Source organism: Neophocaena asiaeorientalis, unplaced genomic scaffold (assembly GCF_003031525.2).
Source record: "Neophocaena asiaeorientalis asiaeorientalis breed wild unplaced genomic scaffold, Neophocaena_asiaeorientalis_V1.1 scaffold322, whole genome shotgun sequence".
In the NCBI taxonomy this organism is placed as follows: domain Eukaryota; kingdom Metazoa; phylum Chordata; class Mammalia; order Artiodactyla; family Phocoenidae; genus Neophocaena; species Neophocaena asiaeorientalis.
In genome coordinates, this window is record NW_020185329.1 from 876,921 (window position 1) to 903,484 (window position 26,564).

A 26,564-nucleotide genomic window follows, 5' to 3' on the forward strand; every position below is an offset into this window, starting at 1 on the left:
ATAATAGATTAGTTGCCACCTAGTTCCCAGCATTGGCATAGTCACCTTAACTTTTCGCAGGTGACTTGCTTGCCTGGCCATAGTTCTCCAGTATTCCCCTTTGTTCTCATATATACTACAGTATACTAAAACATTACCGATAGTAACCAGGATATGGTGTAGTGGAAACTGAGCAGAACTGACAAGTCTGAGGTCTAGGCCTCAGTCCTCACTCTATCATTCACTAGCTGGGTGACCTCTCTGGTTTTCGGCTTCCTTATTCATAAAAGGATATGATTGGGCTATGGCAATGTTAAGACATTTTAATTCTCAAATTAATCTTCAAATTCTACAGTTTTTTTTCTTTCATAATAAAGTCAACCCTTGATTTATAAACAAAGGCAATTCCCAAAGTCTACTGGCAGACCAGTGGTGAAGAACCTACTTATAATGTAACAATGGGTCAGTTCCCAGGGTAGCTAGCAAAACTTGCACACACTATTTGAAAGGGAAAGTAGTTGAACTCTCTTACTGCTAGCCCAGTGGTCTCCAGCATGACTGACTGGTGGGTGTCAAGGGTTAAACTCCTCTGAGGCTAGCCTTGTGAGCCTTGAGCAGGAGGGGGCCAGACACTGTCTGATGGGACTGGGTGGGGGTTCCAGTAGCAGCCGGTCTTAGAGGGGCCATGTTAGAAGGGCTAAAGGCAGAGCAGAAGGGACGCGTGGAGCGCTCCCAAATGAAGGCTGGTGCACTAGGGAGGCCCACAGTCAAAAGAACAAAAATACTTTGCTGCATTACAACTTCTGAAATGCCAATACATTTTTTTGTCATCATAGTTTAGATGCTAAATGTTGTAAGGGATCCCCTCAAAAGATTTACAGTCCAGGAGGGAGAACAGTAGCAAGTAACTGTACTGTAAGGCTGACTGCGCTAAGCCCCTTAGGACAGGGGTCCCCAACCCCCAGGCCAAGGACCAGTACCAGTCCACGGCCTCTTAGGAACTGGGCCTCACAGCAGGAGGTGAGCCGTGGGAGAGCTAGTGAAGATTCATCTGCCGCTCCCCATTGCTCGCATTACCGCCTGAACCACCACCACCACCCCCACCTCCACCCCCGTCCGTGGAAAAATTGTCTTCCATGAAACCGGTTCCTGGTGCCAAAAACGTTGGGGACTGTTGCTTTAGGATATACAGAACAATATTATGGGAGCCCAGCAGATGGGGGGATAAATGGTAGGGTGAGGGTTTATGAAGGAGGCAGCATTAGATTTGACTTGTGCCAGATGGAAAAAACGTTTGCAAGGGTGACAGAGAATGGCTTTCCAGAGTAGAGGGAACAGTGTGACCAGTGTCACATGTGGAGGCTCCTTTGTGATGCCAAGGTCTGCTATGGGACATGAATTTTAGGACTTGAGTTTGGAAGGATTGATTAGCCAGGCAGAGGAGTTTGAACTCTATGAGTCAAAAAGAACCAGAAAAGACTTGTAAACATAAGAGAGACTCACACATTTTATTCCAGTTACTTTGCTGTGCAAAAATAAAATAAAGAGGTTTAAAGTGGTCTTGTTCTCCAAGTGCTTATAGATTTGTAGAGTAAAGAGCACATACACATGGAGAGAGGAAAAAAAAGAAAATATAAGCTATCTCTCTCTAAGTATCTCATTTCTTCCTCACTGTAACCCTGGGTAAGGCATTCTCATGCCCATTTTATACATACGGGCAAATAGATACTTTAGTGACTTGCTCAAAATCCCTAATGTACTAATTACAGAGCCAGAACAAGAGTTTGAAACTGCAGAATCACCAAACCGATGATGGTCTTTCTTTTCTTTTACATGTTTATTGGAGTATAATTGTTTTACAATGTTGTGTTAATTTCTGCTGTGTAACAAAGTGAATCACCTATACGTATACATATATCCCCATATCCCCTCCCTCTTGCGCCTCCTTCCCACCCTCTCCCACCCCTCTAGGTGGTCACAAAGCACGGAGCTGATCTCCCTGTGCTATGCAGCTGCTTCCCACTAGCTATCTATTTTACGTTTGGTAGTGTATATATGTCCATGCCTCTCTCTCGCTTTGTCACAGCTTACCCTTCCCCCCCTGCTCCCCATGTCCTCAAGTCCATTCTCTACATCTTTATTCCTGTCCTGCCCCTAGGTTCATTAGAACCATTTCTTTTTTATTTTAGATTCCATATATATAGTAAAGTATGTGCTAGCTGTGTCTGTGAACCTTACTGCGATCCTAGGAAGAGAGATGTTTTGTGCCCCATCAAGTGTTACCATGTGAGCTACAGCCATTGTTGGAATGTAAAGTGTTGATGTTGCAAATTACCTTTATAAAGAGCTGTTGTAATTATCTCCTCCTCCCCTCCCCCAAGTCACTGGGGTTAGAATCTTAGCTCTGTGTAGCCCAGTTAAAAATCTCTTTTCTCCAGTTCTTTGGAGCAGCTGTTGAAAAGACAAAGGCCCTGTTTTAATGACAGTGTTTCCCTTGCGTAGCTGAAGTGTGAACCCTAGTGAGCAGGGCATTGCTCAGCTCTCATCCCCGGGTGAAGTGTCCTCTCTTTCAAGCTGATGGGGCACAGTATCCGTAAGGCAAGGAAATCTAATTACATGGCACATGTTCTAGCTTTAAGATGCTTTCGGTTATAAAATATCAGAGAAGCAGAAGCATTAGCATAGGTACTTACCAGAGATGACAGTATCCTCCAAGTGATGAGAAGAAGAGTGTTGGGGACCCCTCTTGAAAGTAATTGACCCAGAGCTCAGAGATTCCACAGGTTGATCTTCAAACCATGAATTACCCCAACCTTGAAAAGGTTGCCACATGCCCAGTTGCCATAGACCAGCTGCCATGTTGGTTAGTGTGTAGCAAGGAACTGTGGTGTCATGATGTTATAGATTTCTAGGATGGCAGTGCTGGGAATAACTTTAGAGATCATGTCATCTGACCACATGGTTTTATATTGGAGGAAACATACAGGGAAGTAAACTGAATCACTAAAAGTCAAAGAGTATGACCCTCTGGACATCTGAAGGGCATGTAACTTCCCCTGCAGAAGAAAATGTAGATTTCAGCTCAATGCCATTTGTGTGACATTAGCTCCTTTCCTCTTACACAGTATGGCTGAGCACTCAACAGGCAGGGACGGTATTCCTATTTAACTGGTGAATAAACTGAGCTCAGAGAGTGTGCCCAAGATCACCAGGGATTAACATTGCGCTGTGTACCAGCAGGCAGGTCTCCTGATGCCATTGTCTTTGCATTGACTCACAATCATTTGGTCATTTACTTGGGATAAATTTGTCCTGAGCCAACCATGCCCTTTAAATTAATTATCTTGGGCTTCCCTGGTGGCGCAGTGGTTGAGAGTCTGCCTGCCGATGCAGGGGACACGGGTTCGTGCCCCGGTCTGGGAAGATCCCACATGCCGCGGAGCGGCTGAGCCTGCGCGTCCGGAGCCTGTGCTCCGCAACAGTGAGAGGCCCGCGTAGCGCAAAAAAAAAAAAAAAAATAAATTAATTATCCTTATGGCCAAGAATATGCATTTTTGAGCCAGCTAACAAGTCCGGGTTACTACATTTGAAGGTAGAATTGAGTAGAGATAACTGTTTGACAAACCATTGAGCATGGAGCCCTCAGCATTGAACACTAGTTATCTTGATATGCTTTGTTACTCTTCCATCTATGGACATGATTGAATCCTTAGTCTCCACAATTAGCCAGAGCTTTGAGAATTTGTTATTGAAGTTGAGATATCCAATCAGTTAAAACCCATAATGCCTCTCCACCTTGCCCTAATTCTGCCTGGAAGAAGTAATACAATCTAGAAGATACAAGAAATGATCTTTGATACCCTTAAGGAAATAAGCCAGCAAAGTAGTGGTTTGAAGGTTAAGAAAGTAGGGTGTTGGGATGCTTTTATAGAAGCTCTGTAACTGCCAGGGAGACCCACTCTCCAGGCTTTTTTTCCTTCTCCTGCCAAATGTTCTACTTTTTAGGAAATCCCTGCAAGGATGCTTTTTATTTAGTTGTAGATAGACACAAATAGAAAAACCAGGATGACCCAGTTGTATATGTGGGACCCTGGAGACTATGGCCTCCTTTCAACTTACACTGAGAGGGTGACTGCCATCTAGTTAATATATGTTGCCAGGTTGGAGATTAGGCACCTCTGAGCTTCCAGTTCCCCAGGCTCCTGTCACTCTGTCCTTCCCACTGATAAACAGGCTTTGGGATCAGGGAATCAAATGTCATCCACAGCCTAGGGTTTTTTTGTAGAATCAGCTCAGGCAAACCCTATAAGAAATAGCTGGAGAGAGAAAACTACCTCAGCTGTATTTAGGGATTTCAAGAATGAGGTTCCTCCTACATGTTTAATACTAAGTTAAAAATAATTGCACTTTAGAGTTTATGATGGTTGAGCCAGAAGAGCCTTGGACATCCTCTGTCACACTAGCCATTTTGTTTTATGGTTGGGGAAACTGAGGTCCATAGGGGCAGTGCATGCACTAGAAATCAGGGTTCCTGATGCTCACCCTAATGCTTTCTGCCCACTGTGTCTCAAACTGCCCTTGAATTCCAGGAGCCAACTTCACCCACTTGGCAGGACATGGGTTCATTCAAAAGAAACCTGGAACTAACAGCGTTAGTCCCAGGGATGTCTCAATGCTAACTCCTCTGCTTATTTGGTGCGAAACAGACTCCCAAAGTACATTGCTCACTCCTCGTGAGAACTGATTCATTTAGGCACCTATTCAGTAAATTACCTCGTGTATGGCGTCAAGTGATTACCCAGGTAATTCAGAGGAGCACAGTCAGCTGTCCAAGGCCTCGAGAGAAGAGCACAACACAAGTTCAGAGATAGGTGGGTGCAGCTTAGGGAACCTACTGTGCTCCTTTCCTTCTTGAGCCTGTGTGAGTTTTTTTTTACTTCTCCAGAATGACCTAAACTTTCCAGGGTCTGTATAATGGCTGGAAAAATTGCCTCAATCTCACCTGGATTTTTTTTTTTTAAGATACAGAGCCCAAGCTGTCTGGTACATACCCATGAGGCAGTAACCATAAAACAGAGGGACAATTAAATCTTACTTCCATCTCCAAAAATGTATACGTTTTTCCCCTGTAAATTCACACATAATAAAATACTTTAAAATTGCCTTTTATTTCTCGATATATGCAGGGCTGTGAGGAAGGGAGCATAGGCTCGAGGAGGAAGGGCAGGCTGTAGCCTGCGCCAGAACTAGGACCCACTCAACCCACAGACTAACTGCAGAAAAATGAGGCTGGGTAGTCAGGCTTCTTTTATGATGGGAGAAATGACTGTTTTTATGGCACGCTAAATAAAACCTGCTTTGGAGCTAGAAGTTTATTGCCAGAGTGGGGAGAGCTGTTGTTTGTGTTTTCTGTTCCCCTCCCTTCCTCTCCCCTCCCTCCCCTTCAGCTGCGACATGGAAAGATGGGTGGTAAGAATTTAGAAGTCCTTAGAAAGTGTATAGAAATAATATGATATTTAAAATTATACTAAAATTTATCTTAACTTTTCCCTGCATCTCATGCTGATTTTACAGGGAGTGTGGTCAGCATTCTTGGCTTTCTGAAATCGTTAGACGAGTTCTCAACCAAGCAATAACAAACAACTGCAGTGACCTGCATGTATATAGTTGCTTTATGGTTTCCAGAATGTTTTCACATGCCCTAGATCCTCAGGGCAACCTGGAGAGGCAAGCCAGTGATCATTTCTCTATTACAGAAAGAAGGATGGATACCCAGAGCGTCAGGTTACTTCCCAAGGTTGCACCACTAGTTAAGGGTCGAGTGAAAGCTGAAACCCCGATTAATTAAATAAAGAGGAAATGAAATTAAGATCCTTACATGGACAGTGGCGAGCTTGGAGAGCATTAGATTGAAGGAGAGGCAAGGCTAAGACATTATTAGTCTGTAAATGTTATAGAAGGTAAGTTTCTGTTGACCTGCAGCTGTACATGGGATGCGTCTTTGTCTTTAAAAGCCTTATGCCCTGGTGCAGAGTCAGCAAAGGCAGGAAGAAAAAGACGTAGCATACCTCAGCATCCATGAGGCTGCAGAAGGAAGTTTTTCACTGTATGATTTTTGCCTGATGGTTAATGCCGTACCATCAGGAAGTGCCGGGGCAAGATGCTTGCCCTGTCTGGGATGCACTAGTCTCATTGAATGATGAGGTGTTTCCTCGGGGCTCTGCTAGGTCCCTCATCCCCTGTCTCTTCTTGCATGTGGGAAATTGCTGAAAACAAGCCCAGAACTACCTGGACATGGTTAAGCCAGTGGGCCAACGAAGGAGGGTCTCAAGGTGACTGCTATTAAAGCAGTTACTGACAAGGCGGGTGTCTGAGAATGGGCCCACTTAAGGAGCAAGTGGAATTATTAAGGCCAAGCTCTCTGACCAAACTTGACAAGGAGCCGAGGGAAAGGCAGGCACAAATTCTGAAAGAGATAATCCAGCAACCAAGCTGGGACAGAAGCTTCAGGTTGGCCTCACCTTGGAGGCATGTTCAAGAATCCAGAGCTATGGGGGTAGGTCCAACAGGTGCAACAAGGTTCAGCGAAGTGCATGAGCTTGCAGGTCCCAGAGAGTAACGTCAGAACAGAGGGTGTCATCGCAGTGCCTTGCACCTCGTCTCCTAAATGGAGAAGGTTCTCACGAGGGAATAGAAGGAGCAGCTGGAAATTGGAGTCAGGACACTCGGGACCAACTCTGACCATGACTATCTGTGTGAGTTTGAGCAATCCTTTAGTCCTCTGGTTCAGTGTCTTCCTCTGTAATAGGAGAAGAGGGTCTAAGATTGTGAGAGCACCGTACCTCATCTGTAGTCCGGCCAAATATACATTTGCTTCATGAATGATTCCAGAATAAATTGAGTCAGATACATCAGACCCTGACCTAATGGAGGCAGACATAGATTTTCAACTTACATCCAAACTTCCCTGTCACCTTTCAGTGATGCCAGCTGCCCACAGACAGGCGCTGGTATTCATCATAGATAGTAAGTGGTGCATTTTGTCCCCATGAATTTATAGCATGGCAGCACCCCAACCCAAAGCACCCCCAACAAGAACTCTGTACAGTGCTTTGCTTTCTATGGTTTGGTGCAGAAATGGCCTGAAACCCTATTAAGCTAAATCACAACAGTCAAAGACAATGGGGAGAATGTGTGTCCAATTCACAACTTCTAGACGGTTGACACCATAAGATATATTCACTCCAGGAAGGCACCAGGTACAGCTGGAGAGATCAAGACCAAGCCATGTGGCCCAGAATAACTCTGCAGAATCATGACGAGTGAGTGTGCTTGGGCTGGATTCTCCTTCAGACTAGTTCGTGTCACTCTGGTTATCAGAAACCCCCTCCCAGACCTGGCATCACACCCAGGAATTTGAGCTGAAACTCTCACCTGGAGGCTGTGAGGATAGCTAGGAGTAAAGGATGCATGTGTCCTGAACCCTCTTACTAGAGAACTGAGTTTCAGATGCAGCAGGGAGGGTGATACCAATAATTATTTTTATTTTATTTTTTTACATCTTTATTAGATTATAATTGCTTTACAATGTTGTGTTAGTCTCTGCTGTACAATAAAGTGAATCAGCTATATGTATATCCCCTCCCTCTTGGGCCTGCCTCCCACGCTCCCCAACCCCAAATAATTAATAATCATAAAGTTATAGTATTAGTAATAACTGGAAATTGTTGAACGCTTACAATGTGTTCTATGATAACGTTTTTACCAATGTTGTCATGTTTAATTTTCAAAACAACACTATTAGGTAGGCATGTTATTTCTCCCATTTTAGAAGTAGAGAAGATAAGAAACAAGTCCCAGGCCATACAGGTTGTAAGAGGCAAAGCTAGAATTTGAACTGAGTTCCTTCTGATTCCTGACTCTGAGCATGCCATCGGGATTCTCCACTGCATAGTGAGCACTGGAATAGCCTTGACTGTACACCCAGCACTGGATGAAGTGCTTTACATAGATTGACATATTTGATTCACCTATTGACCTTACTAGGTAAGTGTATTATCATCCCTGTTTTGCAGCTAAGGAAATTGGGACACAGACAGGTTAAGCAACTTGCCCAACGTCACACAGCTAGTAAGATTTTAATACAGTTTTCTTAGCTCAAGAGTCTGTGCTCCTCACTGCTACACATTTCTTCTCCACTGCCTCTCAAAAGAAGATAGAAGACAATCCATAACTGACAGATGCCATGCTACCTTAAACAGGAAGCCTCCTAGAGAAAGTTCAGGAGCACAAATTGAACAGGAGACTCTAAGGGTGGTCAGCACTGATTGACATAGAGACCCACGTGATTGCCGCACCAGGGACATCACTGTTGGCAGCCACCTAGGACACGATCACACTCCAGGGGCAAGAATGATTCTGGGTCTCAGCCCCCACCACAAGGCTAGCCCCGTGCCTTTGCTCTGCCCTCCTGCCCTTCTTCTAAATGAGACTCATGCGAAATGAAGGATGCACCAAATGCCTGCAGTTTGCAGTGTTTATGGGAAACTTTAAAAGCTGGTTTTGCAGGCTAATTCAGCATCTCCATGACATTTTTGACTTGATTTATAATCAATGGTTATTTTAGCTCTACTGGTAAAAAGCACCAGTTTTGCAGTAAAATGGATTTATAGAAAGGAAACATGAGGTAAAGAGGGGAAAAAATACTTCTTTTCCTCCGCCCTCTCCCGTCTTAAGACTTTTTCCTCTAACAAGCAAAAGCTAGATATAATCTTTGGGCTTAATCTTTGGGCCCTTTCCTGCCTGGTCTCTGCTACTCCTCCACCCTGGAACAAAACTGAACAATTCTTAACCCCTTCCATATAGAAGCCCTTAGGTTACCAAGTGTTTACCAAGCTTGACTGAAGTAAGGCTCTCTGGGCCCTAGCCCAGAATCGTGACTCCAGACTTTCAGGAGAGAGGCCTGGTGAACTGTGAATTTAACAGCGGCCACTGGTAGTTCTTAGCTGCAGGCAGGTTTGGGAAATGCCCTGTTTTGGGCCAGATTAGCCATCCACTCCCCTTATTCATCCAGCTTTCTTTAAGAGATAGCTTTCCTAGATCCTGGGCCATTCTGGTTCTCACTCTGAATGCACTTCAGGTTTTGTACCTCTCTCATGGATGTGACATTCAGACCTTAATAGTCCACCCTGCTAGTTTGCCACTTCATCGTATGCTACTGATTCTCAAAGAAGAAGAGAAGAGAACATGTTCTTTTTCCTCCTTTTTTTGAGGGAGTGGCCTGAAGAATAGGCCACATGGAGAATAGCTGACACATTTTTAAAACCCAACTGTTGCTCCGTGATGCTTCATCTTCATCGTCAGGATCAGTGTGCACCTGTTGCTTAGGACTTTCACTACAGAATATGTCCCAGGCCAGGACTGTTCCCTGTCCCTTAGGGTTCCTGGGACCCAGCTGGAGGCCTAGAGAAGCTTGGGCAGGGCGGGCAAAGCCTATTTGCTGGAGCAAGGCAGAGGTGGTACTGTTGGTGGGATTCTGCTTCAGCAAGTTCTCAGCACCTGAATGGTTCAATCAGGAGACCTCCGTGTCCCTTCCAGAAGGATGTGGCAATGTGCACTCCAATTAGCCCCGCCAAGCTTACGCCATGGCTGCCTCTGAAGCGGTAGCCCTGCAGCTCCACACCATTTTCTCTCTTTGTCTAAATTTTCTTGAGTTGACTTCTAGCTCGTCTGCTGAGAGGCTGTTTTTCTATTTGTATGTCACATAAATGAAAGCCCAGTTTTTAGCATTTTCCCCTAACAATAGCACTTTTCCAGACCCACTGGGGAAGCCCCTTTGAGACCTGCTAAGACCCCTCAGTTCTGCTAAGAACTGTTATAGGAGGGGTTCCCAGGAACTCCCTCCCAAGGGTGTGTTCACTCTCAGTTACAGGATCCTGGTCCTCAGATCCAGGCTAACACCTGCAGGGATGCTTGTCTCCCCAGCTTGGCAAAACAATCCAAGGGGCAAACAGAATTTCGGCTCAAAATGGGAAAGCAGCGTCTAATAGATAGAACAATGTATTTTGTGCAGAAGTAAGCTCCCCGTGACTCTGTATTGTCAAGTGGGTCCCAGGGAGGCTCTGAAGGAAGAACTTGAGCTCTGAACATTGGGTTAATAGGTTGAGGGTGGCGGTGGAGGTAGCGACAGACTTCTGGAATGAGTGACTGCAAGAGCACACCACCCGAGCTTAAGTGAGGCACTCCCTGTTTAGTGCCTCTGCCCTATCCCCTGTTTCTGCTGGATGTTACTTTTCAGAAAAGTAGTTTATTGAAAAATACAATACAAACGTTTAGCTATATTAACATAGTACCTACTAAGGGCCAGGCACTGTTAAATACTTTACCCTCACCAGCTGCTAATACTCCCACTCCCCTTTGACTTGGATACTGCTGTTAATTTCTAGATGAGGAAGCTAAGATAGGAAGAAGCCACAGGACTTGTCCTGCGTTGTGGTCCTGGGATTCAGACCCTCGCATAGATCTCAAGCCTCCCCACCACACTGCGGCCTCTCAGCTGTCCCTTGGATCTCAGGAATAGTGACCTCAGTCAAAGGCTTGAGAAAAGAGTGTCTGGGCCAGCACATCTCAAATGGTTGACCTTGGACACCACCTGGGAGCTTGCTAGAAATGCAGAATCACAGCTCCACCCCGACCTTCTATATCAGAATATGCGTTTTCACAAGATCCCCAGGTGAATCGTGTGCAATTTAAATTTGAGGCGCTCAGGGTTCCAGTGTCACTCTCTATATGGTCCAGGTCTTTCATTTATACTATAGCTCCCTTCCCACAGTTGAGGTGGGGGGAGGGGGAGGGAACAAGGAACAGACTTTTAAAACATGAAATCATCTCTCATGCTCTTACCGTTTTAACAAATTCCTCTCACCTTCAGGTATTTTGTTCAGTCCTCGTCAGAGTCCTGATTTGTGCTGACAGGGAAAGAGACTCAGGCTAGTGGAGGTGGAGATGGTACAGCAAGGAGGAGGGCAGTGGAGACAGTGGTGGGGTCCACTGGGGACCAGGCCGGGTCTGCACCCCTGCTGCACTTGCTGCTGCTCCCTGCTCCCCCGCCTCCAGGCCTGTTGGCTTCCCTCCTTTGGAGCATAACAAAGGGTGGCTCCCCCACCAGGAGAGCCCTGATATGTCCCTGAACGTGACAGTCCCTCCAGCCACCACCAATGTTATTAATTTTTAAAACAAACTTCCTGATTGAGGTCTGGCTGCCTCTAAATTGTCTCTACAAGGAGACTGTGTACTAATTAACCCATAGAAACAATCAATGATGTACCTTTTTCAAGTTTCAGGGTGATTAGAATATGAAAATGAAGAGCACAATGGTACAGATGTTTTAGAATCACAGCAGACAGCAATTAGTGACACGGAACCAGCTGCTTCTCTCTCCAGATAAAGCCTCTTAATAGGGAATTACACTGGAGGAGTCATTACCCAGATGGATCTCACATGATTTACAGAGGAGGCGGGGCAGCGTTAACTGATTTGTGAGCAGGTTCTTGTCAAGCTTCCTTCTTACCTCAAGGAAGGTGGATTTGTGGCTGGGGTGCAGGGGGACTTCACCTTTCTACCTGTTGGCCCGGGTCAGGGAAGCCACCAAGGATGAGGAAAGGAGAGAATGGGGCCTGCAAGAAGCCACAGGCACCTGTCTCCTTGATTCAGGCTCCATTGTTTTGGGGTCAACTCCCTCAACTGTCCCTGAGCAAAGGGGAGAGTGAGGCCTGGGGAAGGGGAAACACTGAGTTGTTGGCTGCCTAGGTGTTCATTGGAAAGAAAGTGTCACTAAGTTCTGCTGAGTGGCTTTGGGGTGTGAGTGTGCATGTGATATAGAGAGCTCTTAGTAATCTTTGTTTGATGTATTTTCTCTCCTTCTTTTACATAATTGAGGTAAAATTTACATATTCTGAAATGTATACATCTTAAGTGTACAGTTCAAAGAGTTTTTGACAAATGTATACAGCTGTGTAACTCACACTCTTATCCTGATACAAAATACGTGTATTACCCCCAGAAACTTTCCTCCTACCCTTTCCCACTCCCACCCAACCTTTAAGCAACCATTGTTCTGATTACTATCATAATAGATTAGTTTTACCTGTTCTAGAACTTTATGCAATGAAATCATACAATATGTACGTTTTTGGAGTCTGGCTTTTTTCACTCAGCATAATTTCATGTGTGTGACTTTTCCATATTGTGGAATATATCCATACATTGTTCTTTGTATTGATGAGTTTGTGTGTTCTTCTGTTGATTGACACCCACGCTGTTTCCAGGTGCTTTCTACTCTGAATAAGCTGCTGTAAAGTTTCTGTAAAAGTCCGTTTGTGGATACGTGTTCTCATCTCTTGGGTAAATACACAGGAGTGGAATTGCTGGGTCATAGTGTATATTTAGCTTTAAAAGACATCACAGGGAGATCAGCTCGGTGCTTTGTGACCACCTAGAGGGGTGGGATGGGGGGGGGTAGGAGGGAGGGAGATGCAAGAGGGAAGAGATATGGGAACATATGTATATGTATAACTGATTCACTTTGTTATAAAGCAGAAACTAACACACCATTGTAAAGCAATTATACTCCAATAAAGATGTAAATAAATAAATAAGACATGGCCAAAACAGCTTCCAAAGTAGTACCATTTTGTGCTACCTCCAGCAATGGATGAGAGTTGAGAGTTTCAATTGTTCATACCCTTATCAATGCTGGTTATCTTCAATATTTTTAATATTAGCTATCCTACTTGGTGTTCAGTGGTATCTCATGGTGGTTTTAATTGGCATTTTCTTGCTGACAAACGATGTTTGAGGACATTGGCATGTGCTCCCTATCCACCCCTAATTTTGTGATTCAGCATATTTTGGTGAAGGTGTTTTGCAGTTGTGTGAGGTTAAGTTCATTGAGAGCATTGATCAAAACTTCTGTATATTTTTTCTAATTTTTTTTTTAGTCAATTTGCTCTAGCAATTACTGAAAGAAGAGTGTTAAAATCCCTTTGTGTCATTGGCTATGTCTTTCTTTAATTCTCTTAGTTTTCATTTCAAGCATTTGATCCAAGTATATGTTACGAGATGCAAACAAATTTAGGATTATTGTTTCTTGATGAATTGACTCTCTTATTTTGAAATGTCCCTAGTGCCTCTGGTAATACTCTTTGTTCTGAAGCCCATTTTGCACTATATTAATTCACTCCAGCATTCTAAGATTTGGTGTTTGTGTGGTATGTCTTTTCCCATCCTTTTAAGCTGTCTTTATCTTTGTATACGGTCGGCCAAAAAGTTAAATCGGGTTTTTCATGTTACGAAAAACCCAAACGAACTTTTTGGCCAACCCAATATTTATTGTGTATCTCTTGTAAACAACATATAGTTATGTCTTACTTTTTTATTCAGTTTGACAATCTACCACCTGCTTTTTGGTTTGGCTTTGCCTTCTGTTGTTCATTTGTTGGGGGGAGGGGTTGTTTAGTATATTTAGAGTTAATTACCTATATTGTTGAGCTTAAGTCTACCATGTTACTATATGTTTTCTGTTTTTCCCATCTATCTTCATTCTTTTTTCTCCTTTTCTACCCTCTTTGGACAAATCAAGCCTTTTTAGTGTTCCGTGTGTTTCCTTCTTTTGGCATTTTAGATATATAACTTTGTTTTATTTTTAGTGGTTGCTCTGGTGATTACAGTATGTACCCTTAAAGTATCACATCTACTTTAATCTAATATTACATCTCTTCAAATATAAGCACGTTACAAGTGTATACTTCCATATACCTTCTCTTGCTCTTTGTTTTACTACTGTACATTTTATTTCTATAAATGTCATAAGCTTCATGATACACTGTTGTTATTTCCACTTTAAGCAGTCAGTTGCCTTTTGAAGATTTTAAGACCGAGAATAAGACGTTGTATATATGCCCACATGTTTACCATTTCCATGTTCTTCATTCATTCATGTAGATCTGAGTTTCTATCTGGTGTTATTTCGCTTTAGGCTAAAGAACTTCCTTTTACATTTCTTGTAATTCAGGTCTACCAGCAGTGAATTCCCTCACTTTTTATTTATCTGAAAATATCTTTATTTTTGCCTTCATATATGAAGAATGTTTTCATGGGATAGAGAAATTTAAGTTGACTTTATTTTCATTTTAGTACTTTAAAGATATTATTTCATTGTCTTCTGGCTTGATTTTTATTGATAAAAATCAGACATTGTTTTTGTCACTATTTCCCTGTATATAATGTGTCTTATTTCTCTGGCTGCTTTTAACATTTTCTCTTTGGACTTCATCAATTTGTTTACAATGTACTTAGATGTAGTTTTTTTGTGTGCTTATTCTGCTTGGGATTTGTTGAGATTCTTAGCTATGTGAATCCACATGCATTATTCTCTCTTCTCTACTGGGATTCTAATTATATGTGTGTTAGACCACTTGATACTTTTCTATAGGTCACTGAAGTGCTGTTTGTTTGTTTGTTTTTTAATCTCCCTCCCGCACCCTATGCACCCGTCAATTTGGATAATTTCTGCTGTCTTTTCTTCATGTTCTCCCGGCTTCTCTTCTACTGTGTCTTGTATGCTATTAAGCCCATCAAGAGAATTTTTCATTTCAGATATTGTATTATTCCAATTTAGAATTTCATTTTGTTATTTTGGTATAGTTGCCATCTCTATGCGGAGATTTCCCATATGTTCATCAGTTATTCCCATCTTTTCCTTACTACTTGACCATCTTTATAATGGCTGTTTTGAGGGCCTTGGATCTATATCTACCCTCCTGGGTATGCGTCATATTTGCTTCAGTGTTTGTCTAATAATTCTTTGTTTGTTTTCCTTTAAAGAGTTTGACTTTTGTTCTGATTGGTAGTTAATTTACTGGCAGAGTTGCTTTATCTTATTAAGGATTCTTTTTAGACTTTGCTAGCTTTTATTCTAGGGCTTGAGTAATCCTACTCCTAAGGAGAACCAATTCTGGGATATCAACTGACCGTCTGGGATATTTATTAAAGTCTCCCCATTCTGGCTAGTCAGAAATCCAACAATGCCCAATATTATGTGACCTTAGGACTCTGTGTTCAGCTTATAGCCCCCAGTAGCAAATATCTGCTATGCTTCATGGAATCTTGCCCTCAAGTGCAGATTAAAGTTTGGCCAAAGACATAGGGTATTTCTATTAAGGTTTCTAGGATTCTTTTTCTGCATATCTCCCTCTTCTCAGGTACCCTGTCCCCCAAGTTCTAGTCCCCTCAAAAGTCTCAAACTATAATCTCTGTTTCCTCTACCCAGTGAAATTACAGTTCTCTGGCTTCCGCTTCCCTGTGCCCAGGTTTAGAAAGTTCTCCTGGGCAGAAAACTAGGGATATGGCAGAGCCTCTTAAGTTTCCTTCTATCTAGAATCACAGCCCATATTACCTGTTGCTCAAAGCCTGAAAATAGTTGCTTCATGTATTTTATAGTTTTATGTTTATTTCCATAGAAAAGTTAAGTCTAATACCTATTAATACCATTATGGTTGGAACCAAGTCAGCAATCATTAATTATGCAGAATTACTGTGTACTCAAGGAAGCATATGATAGTGCCTCTGTATTTGTGTAAGCTGTTATCACCCCCAATAAAAGGAGTGCTTTAATATCACTCACAGTCCCCAAATAGCAAATCAGGAATGGTTCCTATGGGAACCACACTAAGGTACCTTCCCAGGGCAATTCATGTGACAGGAAATGAGGACTGTATATATGTAACTGGAAACTTCATGTCCATTTAGGGGCTTTTCTGTGTTCCATTGTCTTAGTCTGTTTGGGCTGCTATAACGGAATACCATAGACTGAGTGGCTTGTAAAAACAGAAATTTATTTCTCACAGTTCTGGAGGCTGGGAATTCCAAGAGCGAGGCGTTGGCAGATTCAGTGTCTGGCAAGAGCCTGCTTCCTCGTTCATAGATGGCTGTCTTCTCTCTGTGTGCTCACATGGTGAAGGACAAGTGAGCTCTCTGGGGTCTCTTTTATTATAAGAGCATTAACCCCATTCATGAAGTCTCCACCCTCATGATCTAATCACATTGTGCTCCCATAGGCCCCACTTCCTAATACCATGACATTGGGAGTTAGGATTTCAACGTATGAATTTTGAAAGGACACAGACATTCATGGAATTCTGTGGAATCAGAGGATCGTAAAGCCATGGTTCAAATAGGGTACTTAGTGACATTCTTCTCTACCTACCATTAGCAAATGCAGGAACGAACTGGGCTGAGGAGAGATGCTTTGAGAGCAAGTTCAATGGAAGCTGGCATGTGCATTCCTCCTATTCATGAGCCTAAATGGTAATTTTCAGTCTTTTCTTAAGTGACAGAACCATCTCTCTCCACCTCCTTTCTCTTTAATGAAATCCTTTGCAAGGCTGCTCTGTTCAATTGGGGGTTAAAAGAATGGAGCTTCTCTGTTGCCCAATCCACTGGCTACAGTTCAGAAATGTCTTTACAAAATCCTAGGACTCTGTGGAACACATTTGAAAACCACTGAGCTGGAACATCTCCTGATAATATCAGAGCCTCTTTAGTCCCTAACCCAGACCCCTGTCTTTGATATAATCCAGTGGTTCTCAACTCTGTCTGCACATTGGGATAACTGAGAGCTTTGAAAAATGTACTACTGTTCAGGTCCCACCTCTAGAATGTTGACTTAATTGGTCTGGATCAGATCCCAGCTATGGTGTTCTTTATGAAGCTTCCTGGATGATTCTAACATGCAGCCAGGGTTGAGAACCTTTAATCAGACAGTGTGTGGTTGCATTCCTTTTCTCCCACACTCAGCTCTTGCTCAGGCTTGAGCACTTGCTTCAAGACTCAGGGGTGGAATGCCAAGATTCCCCAGAACTCTGGGGATTGGCTTGGATGAGTTGGGGAAATAGAAATCCCAGGGTGGGAGGTCACGAACCCCTGCATGCCTAGTTCTTTCTGTGAGGACAGTATTTTCATCCACCCATATAACTGACCTCTGCCCACCATGCAGTGTACTTGGAAAACCTAAACAGAGGATGGACTGTGTTAGAGTTTCTTACTATGTAAATTACAAAGAGTTCAGAGAGCAAAACAGGAATACTCAGTGGTGCCAAATTGCATATCCTAACAGGGCTGTGGTGTTTTGCTCTGCATATTTACCACCAAAAAGTGCTGTGAATGTCACAGCAACCACGGAAGAGCCCCACCCCAGAGGAATTATGGTGTTAAAACATTAGATAAGTGGTTTTACAACTCAATTATATATCAGAATTATCTGGGGAGCATGTTTAAATGCACATTCCTTGGCCCCACCCTGGGAGATGGCAAATGAGCCTATCTGCAGTGGGGCCTAGGAATCTGTATTAGTAACCAGTACCTTAGGTGGCTCTGATACAGGGATCTAGGACCACATCTCGAGAAGTACCAGGTGCCAAAATAAGAGATAAAGCTCCCCTCATTCCTTCATACCCAGGCACATTTTCCTGTTCACGTAAAGCAAAATATCCCACAAACAGTAAATTTAAATGATTGCTGTCAAAAGTAGCACAAACACAGCTAACCCAAAAGAGTAGTTTATCATCCACAAAGTCATGCTTGGTTTTTGATATGATTTTTCTCAGACCCAAATCGTCATGTCCTCCTCTCATTGTGACAAAACTTGCTTTAGATAAGCCTGAGATAAGGCTGGGTGACTTCCTTTCTTCCATTTTCACAGACTTTTAAGTTTTTATGCAGTGATTTAATGCTTGTTTTTAAAATTATGTAAAAATAAAGTGCTTTTTAAAAAGAAGTCTGACTTGTACAAAATTTAGATTCTGTATAAGCCAATTTATACGTTGGTTGTGGGGGAGGAGATAGTTATCTACTTTACAAATAATTCTTCACATTACAGAAGGACTTCCTTCCATACACACATTCTGTAGGAGAGAAATCTGTCTAGTGTTTTGAGAATGGTGTTTCCCTGATGAATATTTGGCCTAGGCTCAAGGTGCATGGAAAGCACTGCTCTTATAAAAAGTAAGCCATACCTTCAGAATTGACTGTGAGTTCCACAAACAATCAATCAATTTGTGGGGATGGGGAGGCAGCCAAGATGAAACTGGAGGGAAAGGGGCAGCACACAACCTTAGAAAGAATGACATAGCCCAAGGACATGACATAAACTGATTAGAACCAACTGGGTCCAAGATGGCAGACGGGTCGACTTCCACTAGACCTTGAGCCTCAGTATACACTCATTGTAACACATCAGCAAGGTAAATGACACACCCACAGGCACCATGACAGTTTCAAGGCCAACCACAAGGATCAAAAAGTGGGCGGTGGCCCAATTCCTAGAAATCCTCGCCCCTTCCCCAAATAGCTGGAATACTCCTCCCACTCATTAGCCTATGAAATTACCCGCTCCTGTAAAAACTGACAACCCCATACCCTGGTGCCTTTCTCACCTTCTGAGATGGCCCTCCCTCTGTCTGTGGAGTGTGTTTCTCTCTAATTAAATACACTTCTTACCCATTACTTTGTCTCTCACTGAATTCTTTCTGCGATGAGATATCAAGAATCTGAGCTTCATTAAGTCCTGAAACCAGGTGTGTGATCTCAGTTGGAAGACCGTGGGTTTTGGCCAGGTTCGAGTCCCAGCCATGTGGGTTCAAGCCCTAATCAGGGTTTTGGCCGGGTTCAAGTCCTGGCCGCATGGGTTCAAGTCCCAGTCTGGATTTAGGCCGGGTTCGAGTCCCAGCATGTGGGTTCAAGTCCCAATCTGAGGTGCACAGTTTCAAAGAGACATGCTGAGCTTGACGGTATTAAAAGCTTTCCATAAAAATAATCTGGCCTAATGTAGTATTCCCTTATTTGCTAACTGTTTCAGAGATAGTCCTGCTGGGGGCTGAGGGTAGTATAAAGTCCATAGAAGATTCAGGTCTGATCCCCCAGAAAAATCTAAAGGGGAAATGGAAACAAGTGCTATGTGGGTTAATGAGGCCCCAAGTTAAAGCCCCCTATATGGAATAATATCCCCAGACCTCTGGAGAAGGATGGGAGGGAGAGCTCGCTTGCCCCTGCATTGAGCTGGGAGCCTGTTTTGCGATGTCTGGCTCTGTCTCAATGGAGTAAGTGCTCAGTTCTCAGTGAAGGGCATATTGGAACTGACAGTCTCACCATTGTGTATATAATCTGTCATGGCTGACAGATGAAGAAATGGGATTTTGTGAAATGCAACGAGATATAGCCATCAGCCACTGCTGGAAGGAAGCCTTGTTCTTCTGGACCCCTTAAAAAGCACTCATTCTCAGTCCTCTTTGCCCCTTCACTGCAGCCGTCTGAGCGCTGGGTTTAAAGCACCATTTCCCCCCCATTACTGCTGATCTTTTGTTGTGCTTCCCTTTTGTCCACCCTGCCCTTTGATTGCCAAGCTCTCCCAGCAGGGCAAATTGCAGCTGAAATGGTAGAAACAATGGGATCAGGCAGTGTCCAGATGGAGGCACTGGGAACCAGGCATGCTTAACTGCTTACTTTCAGCTGGTCTGCCCTGAGTGTAAGTGAGCAGGCCCCACCTTTCAATTGCCAGAGTGAAATCCACCCTCCTGACAGTCACATGGGCTTCCCCAGAAGCAGGGTTAATTGGAAAATGAAACAATTAATGGGAGATGAGAAAGAACTAACAGTCAAATTTGCGCTGAAGGGGAGTTACCTTGCAAGTGCCTTTAGTCCTTAAGTATTTGGGAACAATCTTTTGTTCAACCTGTAATGCATCTGAGCCCTCCAGTTTCATCATGAGCCATTATGAAATGAGTGATTGGTGGCTTATTGTCTTTTGTGTGCAGCCATATATTTTGTCATGGTAATAGGCATCTTAAATATTATTTTGTTTGTTCATTCAACAAACATTTATTGAGAACTTTCTGGGTGGTTTGCTTTGTAATAGACACTGGAGATAAAAGGATAAATGAGTGTGTCTGACCTCAAAGTACTTACAGTCTAGGAGACAGAGACAGAAAAGTATACAAATAAATGGCACATCGCATTACAAGGATTGTGATAGATGTCTTCATGAGAGACAATGGTGCATGCAGAAGGAATGGCATAAGAAATTAGGCTGAAGGAGGTAACAGTGTCTGCAGACAATATGTTGCAATATACAGGTCATTAATCTCACTAATGACAAAATGGAATACCCATAGTAAAGCGGATGTTCCTTCATTTATTCAATAAATGTTTATTGAGTGCCTACTATTTGCCAGGCACTGTACTTGGTATCTCTGTGATGGTGTATACAGGCTAGAAAGGGAGACAGGCATTAATTCAATTAGTACAAAAATCAAATGTAAATTTAAAACTGTGATAAGTACAACAAAGATGAGATACATGGTTTCATGAAAACTTATAATAGGAGTATTTCTATAAGGTAGGGGGCCTCACTAGGATTGAGCTGAGATTAGAACATAAAGAAAAGTTAATGAAGGACTCTGCTAGTTGCCAAGAGTAAGATGGAGCAATAGGGAAAAACTGATGGGAATTAGAGGTGAAGATTCCAGCTTTACCACGAAGCCCCTCTGTGGACTTCAGTATACAGATCTGGAAAAGTGGAGAGGGGTTGATGACAAGGGTAGAGGTGAGAGGGTGGCTATGAGTGCTGTTTTGCCCGGGTCCAAAATAACTTAAACCTTTTGTCCTACAGTTTTTATTAAGTACTACCACTAACTCTCTAGAATGTTCTAGCGTGAGCAACCAATTATTTTGTCGCCCAAAGAAGTGGGAAATTTTGTTTCCAAGCCCTCTTCTAGCCTGTCATCCTGTGAGTATACACATAGTGCCAACTAAAATCCAAAGCATAAATGACAAATTAACAAAGCCTTGACTCATAAAAGATAAGTAGGATTTACTATTTTGTGCCATGAATAAGATTTCTCTATTTTTGCCAAAAATGAGATAGAGCCTATGTCCACAGCAGTAATACCTAGCGGCCAAAGTCAAGTGTCAGGATTAGTTCTCTAGATGATGATGGCAGTGTCTCTACTCTAAACTGCAAGGTGAAGAAAAAATTAAATACTTTTTTTTCTTAATTTTCTCCTGGGCACTTAACAGGCTTAGCTTGGGGAAGCTCTCTCATGATTCTTAAAAAATATGCTTCAATATTGGAAGTATAAACAGGATTTCACAAAATCAGGGAGGCAGAAAATAACGCTAGGGATTCCAGGAACTGGTGTGAATGAAACCCTGGTTGCTTTACTATATTGAATTTTACCCATAATTCTTTCTGCCATCTGCATTTTGACTCTTATCAGGGACAATAAGAAATGTTTTCTAATAAAGCATAAATCCTATAGCATCAATGGCAAAAGACAGAGAAGAGATAGGTGATAGATATATAGCTAGCTAGCTAGCCAGCTAGATAGACACGTACAATACATACATACATAGACAGGTAAACAGACAGATAAATATTATAGGTTAAAACTTCCTAAATTCACTAAGCCATTATCATATACTCCTTAGTTGGGATATTATCAAAGCTTTCTTAATTTACTAATATTTTCCCTTTAACAAATCTTAGGGAAATACATCCTCTGTGTATAAAACAGGACTTATAATAAGCTTTAAAGACTGCTTTCTTTGTACTGGTAGCCTAGCTTAAACTCTATCTGGAACAATGTGAACATATCTATATTAAAAATAGCTTAATATCTCAAAACAGTGTGTTCACTATCCATTCCCTTTGTGAGTTTATAAACGTTGGATATGTTGTGTCTCTAGCACACGTTCTGCCTTTGCTGGCCGAAGAGTTAGTCTAAGGAAGGTGCAAAGTCTGAAGACATTCATATAGAGCCAATGTAGGGAAAAACACAGCTGACAAAGTCCAATGGAGTGATCTTGAATGATAATTTTTTTTTTTTCCTGGCACATTTGTCCAGGAGACTTGTTTCCTTTTTTTTTTTTTTTTTTTTTTTTTCCAAGTTCCTTTTGATTTTTTTTTTTTTTTTCTTTTTCCAAGGTTCCTTTTGAGAATATCCACGCGTTTTCTCAAGAGAGTAGTCAGGGCCTAATGTGGGCTTAAGGATGTCTTAGCAGGCTCACTCCCAAACACGCACCACTCCTAGAGTCGGCAGAGATTTGAGGGCTCTTCCATGTTTCTTTGCTGCTTTTCGTTTCTTCTCTATGCCCTTGACTGGCCCACTTTTCCCCACGCAGTCGTCAAACTCCCCCCCTTAATTCCTCAACTTGTGCTTTTTCTCCTTGTTGCAGTGGTTCCTAATGAGTTGCTTGTTTGAGTGCAGAGATGCTGAACTCCAGGATAAACTCCAAACAGAAATGAACTGCAGCAGGCAGAAACAAGGGAAAGATGTGTGTTTGAGAAGAAGCTGGGGCAAAAATAAGCTGCAGCTGGAGTTAGGGAAACGCGTGCAGGGAGTCTGGAAGTTCAGATGCTCTCCTGAACTCTGCCACCTTGGGCAGGACTCTTCATGGCTAAAGTTTTAGCGTCTTCATTTGGAAAATAGAAGCATTGGACTGAGGGACCTTTAGGGCCCCTCCTGACTCTAAACAGTTCTTATTCTGAGATTGCATTAAACCAAGATAAGTTAAAGTTCCTGTTATCTAGGGAGAGAAAGACAGCGATTATAGCATCCTTATTAATATTCAAAATCAACACAATGTATTTTTACTAAAGAAATTGAAAACAACCTTCACAAAGCATTCTGGAGCTAAAGGTGTCTGTTTCCAACTTTTGAATAATTAAGCCTTTTGACATTAAATTTTAAATAGTTTCACCATGCTGATCTTTGTTTCTCTCTCTCTCCTTCTCCACTCCACCCACCCTTAGGCTTACGAGCGGCCACAGAAACACTCAGCTCTCCATTATGACCCAGGCCTCCCACAGGACTTCACCGGTGACACCTTAAAACCAAAGCACCAGCAAAAAAGCAGCAGCCAGAGCCACGTGGACTGGTCCACCAATTCTGACAATGGACCTGCCACTCAGAATTGCTTCATCAGTACAGAGTCTGGCAGAGAAACTGCAAGCACCAGCAAGATCCCAGCTCTTGAGCCCCTGGCTTCCTTTGCAAAGGCCCAGGGTAAGAAAGGCAGTGCAGGGAGCACATGGAGTCAGTTGTCCAACAGTAGCAAAGATCTGCTCTTGGGAGGTGTGGTCCCATCTCCAAGCAACCACAGCTCACCAGCTCCACCCAGCAGCTCTGCTGAGTGCAGTGGGCTCCAGCCCTTAGTAGATCAAGATGGAGGAGGTGCAAAGGAGCCCCCAGAACCACCTACTACTATAGGCAGCAAGAAAAAGTCCAGTAAAAAAGATGTGCTAAGTCAAACCATACCAAACTCAGACCTAGACTGGGTCAAGAATGCTCAGAAAGCATTTGACAATACAGAAGGGAAACGGGAAGGCTACTCTGCAGATAATGCCCAAGAGGCATCACCAGTCAGGCAGAATGTGAGTTCCGTCAGTAATCCTGAAAATGACTCAAGCCATGTCCGGATTACTATCCCTATCAAGGCACCCTGCCTAGATCCAAGCAGCCATAAGAGGAAAAAGAGACAGTCCATCAAAGCAGTGGTGGAAAAGATCATGCCAGAGAAAGCCCTGGCTTCTGGAATCACTATGAGCAGCGAAGTAGTTAATAGGATACTTTCCAACCCCGAAGGTAATAAGAAAGATCCCCGTGTCCCTAAGTTGGGTAAAATGATAGAGAACGAGTCCCCCTCAGCTGGCCTTGAAACTGGTGGAAATGCTGAGAAGGTTGTCCCTGGAGGTGTATCTAAGCAGCGGAAGCCACCCATGGTCGTGACACCTCCAACGTGCACAGATCACTCTCCAAGAAAGCTGCCAGAAATCCAGCACCCCAAATTCGCTGCAAAACGGAGGTGGACGTGCAGCAAACCAAAACCCACCAGTCTCCTTCGGGAGGCAGTCATGGCCACCTCCGATAAACTGATGGTGGAACCACCGTCTGCTTACCCCATAACCCCATCCAGCCCTCTGTACACCAACACAGACAGTCTTACTGTGATCACGCCGGTAAAAAAGAAGCGGGGACGACCAAAGAAGCAGCCTTTGCTCACGGTTGAGACGATTCATGAGGGGACCTCCACCAGTCCAGTCAGTCCCATCAGCCGGGAATTTCCTGGAACCAAGAAAAGAAAGAGACGACGTAGTTTAGCCAAGTTGGCCCAGTTAGTGCCAGGAGAGGACAAACCCATGAGTGAGATGAAATTTCACAAAAAAGTTGGAAAGCTTGGGGTGTTAGATAAGAAGACCATCAAAACTATCAATAAGATGAAAACACTCAAAAGGAAAAATATCTTGAACCAGATCTTGTCCTGCTCCAGCAGCATTGCGCTGAAGGCCAAAGCTCCCCCAGAGACCAGCCCTGGGGCAGCAGCAATCGAGAGCAAATTGGGCAAGCAGATAAATGTCAGTAAGAGGGGCACCATCTACATTGGCAAGAAGAGGGGCAGGAAGCCGAGGGCAGAGCTGCCACCCCCATCCGAAGAACCCAAAACAGCCATCAAGCACCCGAGGCCAGTTTCTAGCCAGCCGGATGTTCCCGTCGTGCCTTCCAACTTTCAGTCACTTGTGGCGTCTTCACCAGCAGCTATGCACCCACTTTCGACACAGTTAGGTGGGTCCAATGGCAACCTGAGCCCCGCCAGCACTGAAACCAACTTTTCAGAGTTGAAAACTATGCCAAATCTCCAGCCCATCAGTGCTCTTCCAACCAAAACCCAAAAGGGAATCCATAGTGGGACCTGGAAGCTGTCTCCACCCAGGCTGATGGCCAACTCCCCTTCACACCTTTGCGAGATCGGGTCACTCAAGGAGATAACACTGTCCCCTGTGAGCGAGTCCCACAGTGAGGAGACGATCCCGAGTGACAGTGGCATTGGGACAGACAACAACAGCACGTCTGACCAAGCAGAGAAGAGTTCCGAATCCCGACGGAGGTACTCTTTTGATTTCTGCTCCCTGGACAACCCGGAGGCCATCCCATCTGACACCAGCACAAAGAACCGGCATGGCCACCGGCAGAAGCATCTCATCGTGGACAACTTTCTGGCCCACGAAAGCCTCAAGAAGCCAAAGCACAAGAGGAAACGGAAAAGCCTGCAAAACCGTGATGATCTCCAGTTTCTGGCAGACCTGGAAGAGCTCATCACCAAGTTCCAAGTGTTCAGGATCTCTCACCGGAGTTATACTTTTTACCATGAGAATCCATATCCCAGCATTTTTCGGATTAATTTTGATCACTATTACCCGGTGCCATATATCCAGTATGACCCGTTGCTCTATCTTCGTAGGACTTCAGACTTAAAGTCAAAGAAGAAGCGTGGTAGGCCTGCAAAAACCAATGACACCATGACAAAGGTGCCTTTTTTACAAGGGTTCAGCTACCCTATTCCCAGTGGAAGTTACTATGCACCCTATGGAATGCCTTACACATCAATGCCTATGATGAACCTTGGTTATTACAGTCAGTACCCAGCTCCTCTGTACCTGTCGCACACGCTCGGAGCAGCGTCCCCATTCATGAGGCCAACAGTGCCACCACCTCAGTTTCACACAAGCTCCCATGTGAAGATGTCTGGTACGGCTAAGCATAAAGCAAAGCATGGAGTGCACCTGCAGGGGCCCGTGGGCATGGGCCTCGGTGACAGGCAGCCATCCCTGAATCCTCCCAAGGTGGGCAGTGCCGGTCTGTCCAGTGGTCGTCTCCACAAGAGGAAACACAAACACAAGCATAAGCACAAGGAAGACCGGCTCCTGGGGACCCACGACAACCTGAGTGGTCTCTTTGCAGGCAAAGCCACAGGCTTCTCCAGCCACATCCTGAGCGAGCGGCTGAGCAGTGCAGACAAAGAGCTCTCCCTTGTGAGTGAGAAAAACAAGCATAAGGAGAAGCAGAAGTACCAGCACAGTGAAGCCGGCCACAAAGCGTCCAAGAACAACTTTGAAGTGGACACCCTGTCTACGCTGTCACTTTCTGATGCCCAGCATTGGACGCAGGCCAAGGACAAAGGTGACTTGAGCAGCGAGCCTGTGGACTCGTGCACAAAACGGTACTCTGGCAATGGCGGGGACGGCAGCAGCGCAAGACCAGAGAGCCTGGATGTGTTCAGTGAAATGAACCCTCCGAACGACAAGTGGGACAGTGATGTGAGTGGGAGTAAAAGGAGGAGCTATGAAGGCTTTGGGACGTACAGGGAAAAGGACATCCAAGCCTTCAAGATGAACCGCAAGGAGAGAAGTTCCTATGACTCCTCCTTATCTCCAGGTAAGGCCGAGTTTTCTTCAAACTTGGACTGTCTTGTTACTTGGTTGCTGGGCACTGCCCTGCAGCAGTCCGCCATCTTTGGCACATTGGGTTCACTAGTTTGCAGAGACGTAGAAACCAAATGAAAACAGGTCTCCTTGCAAATTTGAGTCTGCTGCACATTTTATGCATTGTTTAATCAGTTATTTTCTGTCTTTCCTCTCTTGGAGCCATTGCCTGAGAACTGTGGGCCCAGAGGCAGCCCCAATAGCTGCCAAGACT

The 26,564-nt window shown here is 43.8% G+C and overlaps 1 protein-coding gene across 1 annotated transcript in view; it reads left to right on the forward strand.

Moving 5' to 3' along the window:
* SETBP1 (SET binding protein 1) overlaps window positions 1–26,564 on the forward strand; it is a 358,181-nt gene that overhangs the window by 219,618 nt on the left and 111,999 nt on the right. Inside the window, 1 exon segment of the mRNA XM_024734710.1 lies at window positions 22,844–26,303. Within this exon segment, the coding sequence (XP_024590478.1) occupies window positions 22,844–26,303 (3,460 nt within the window).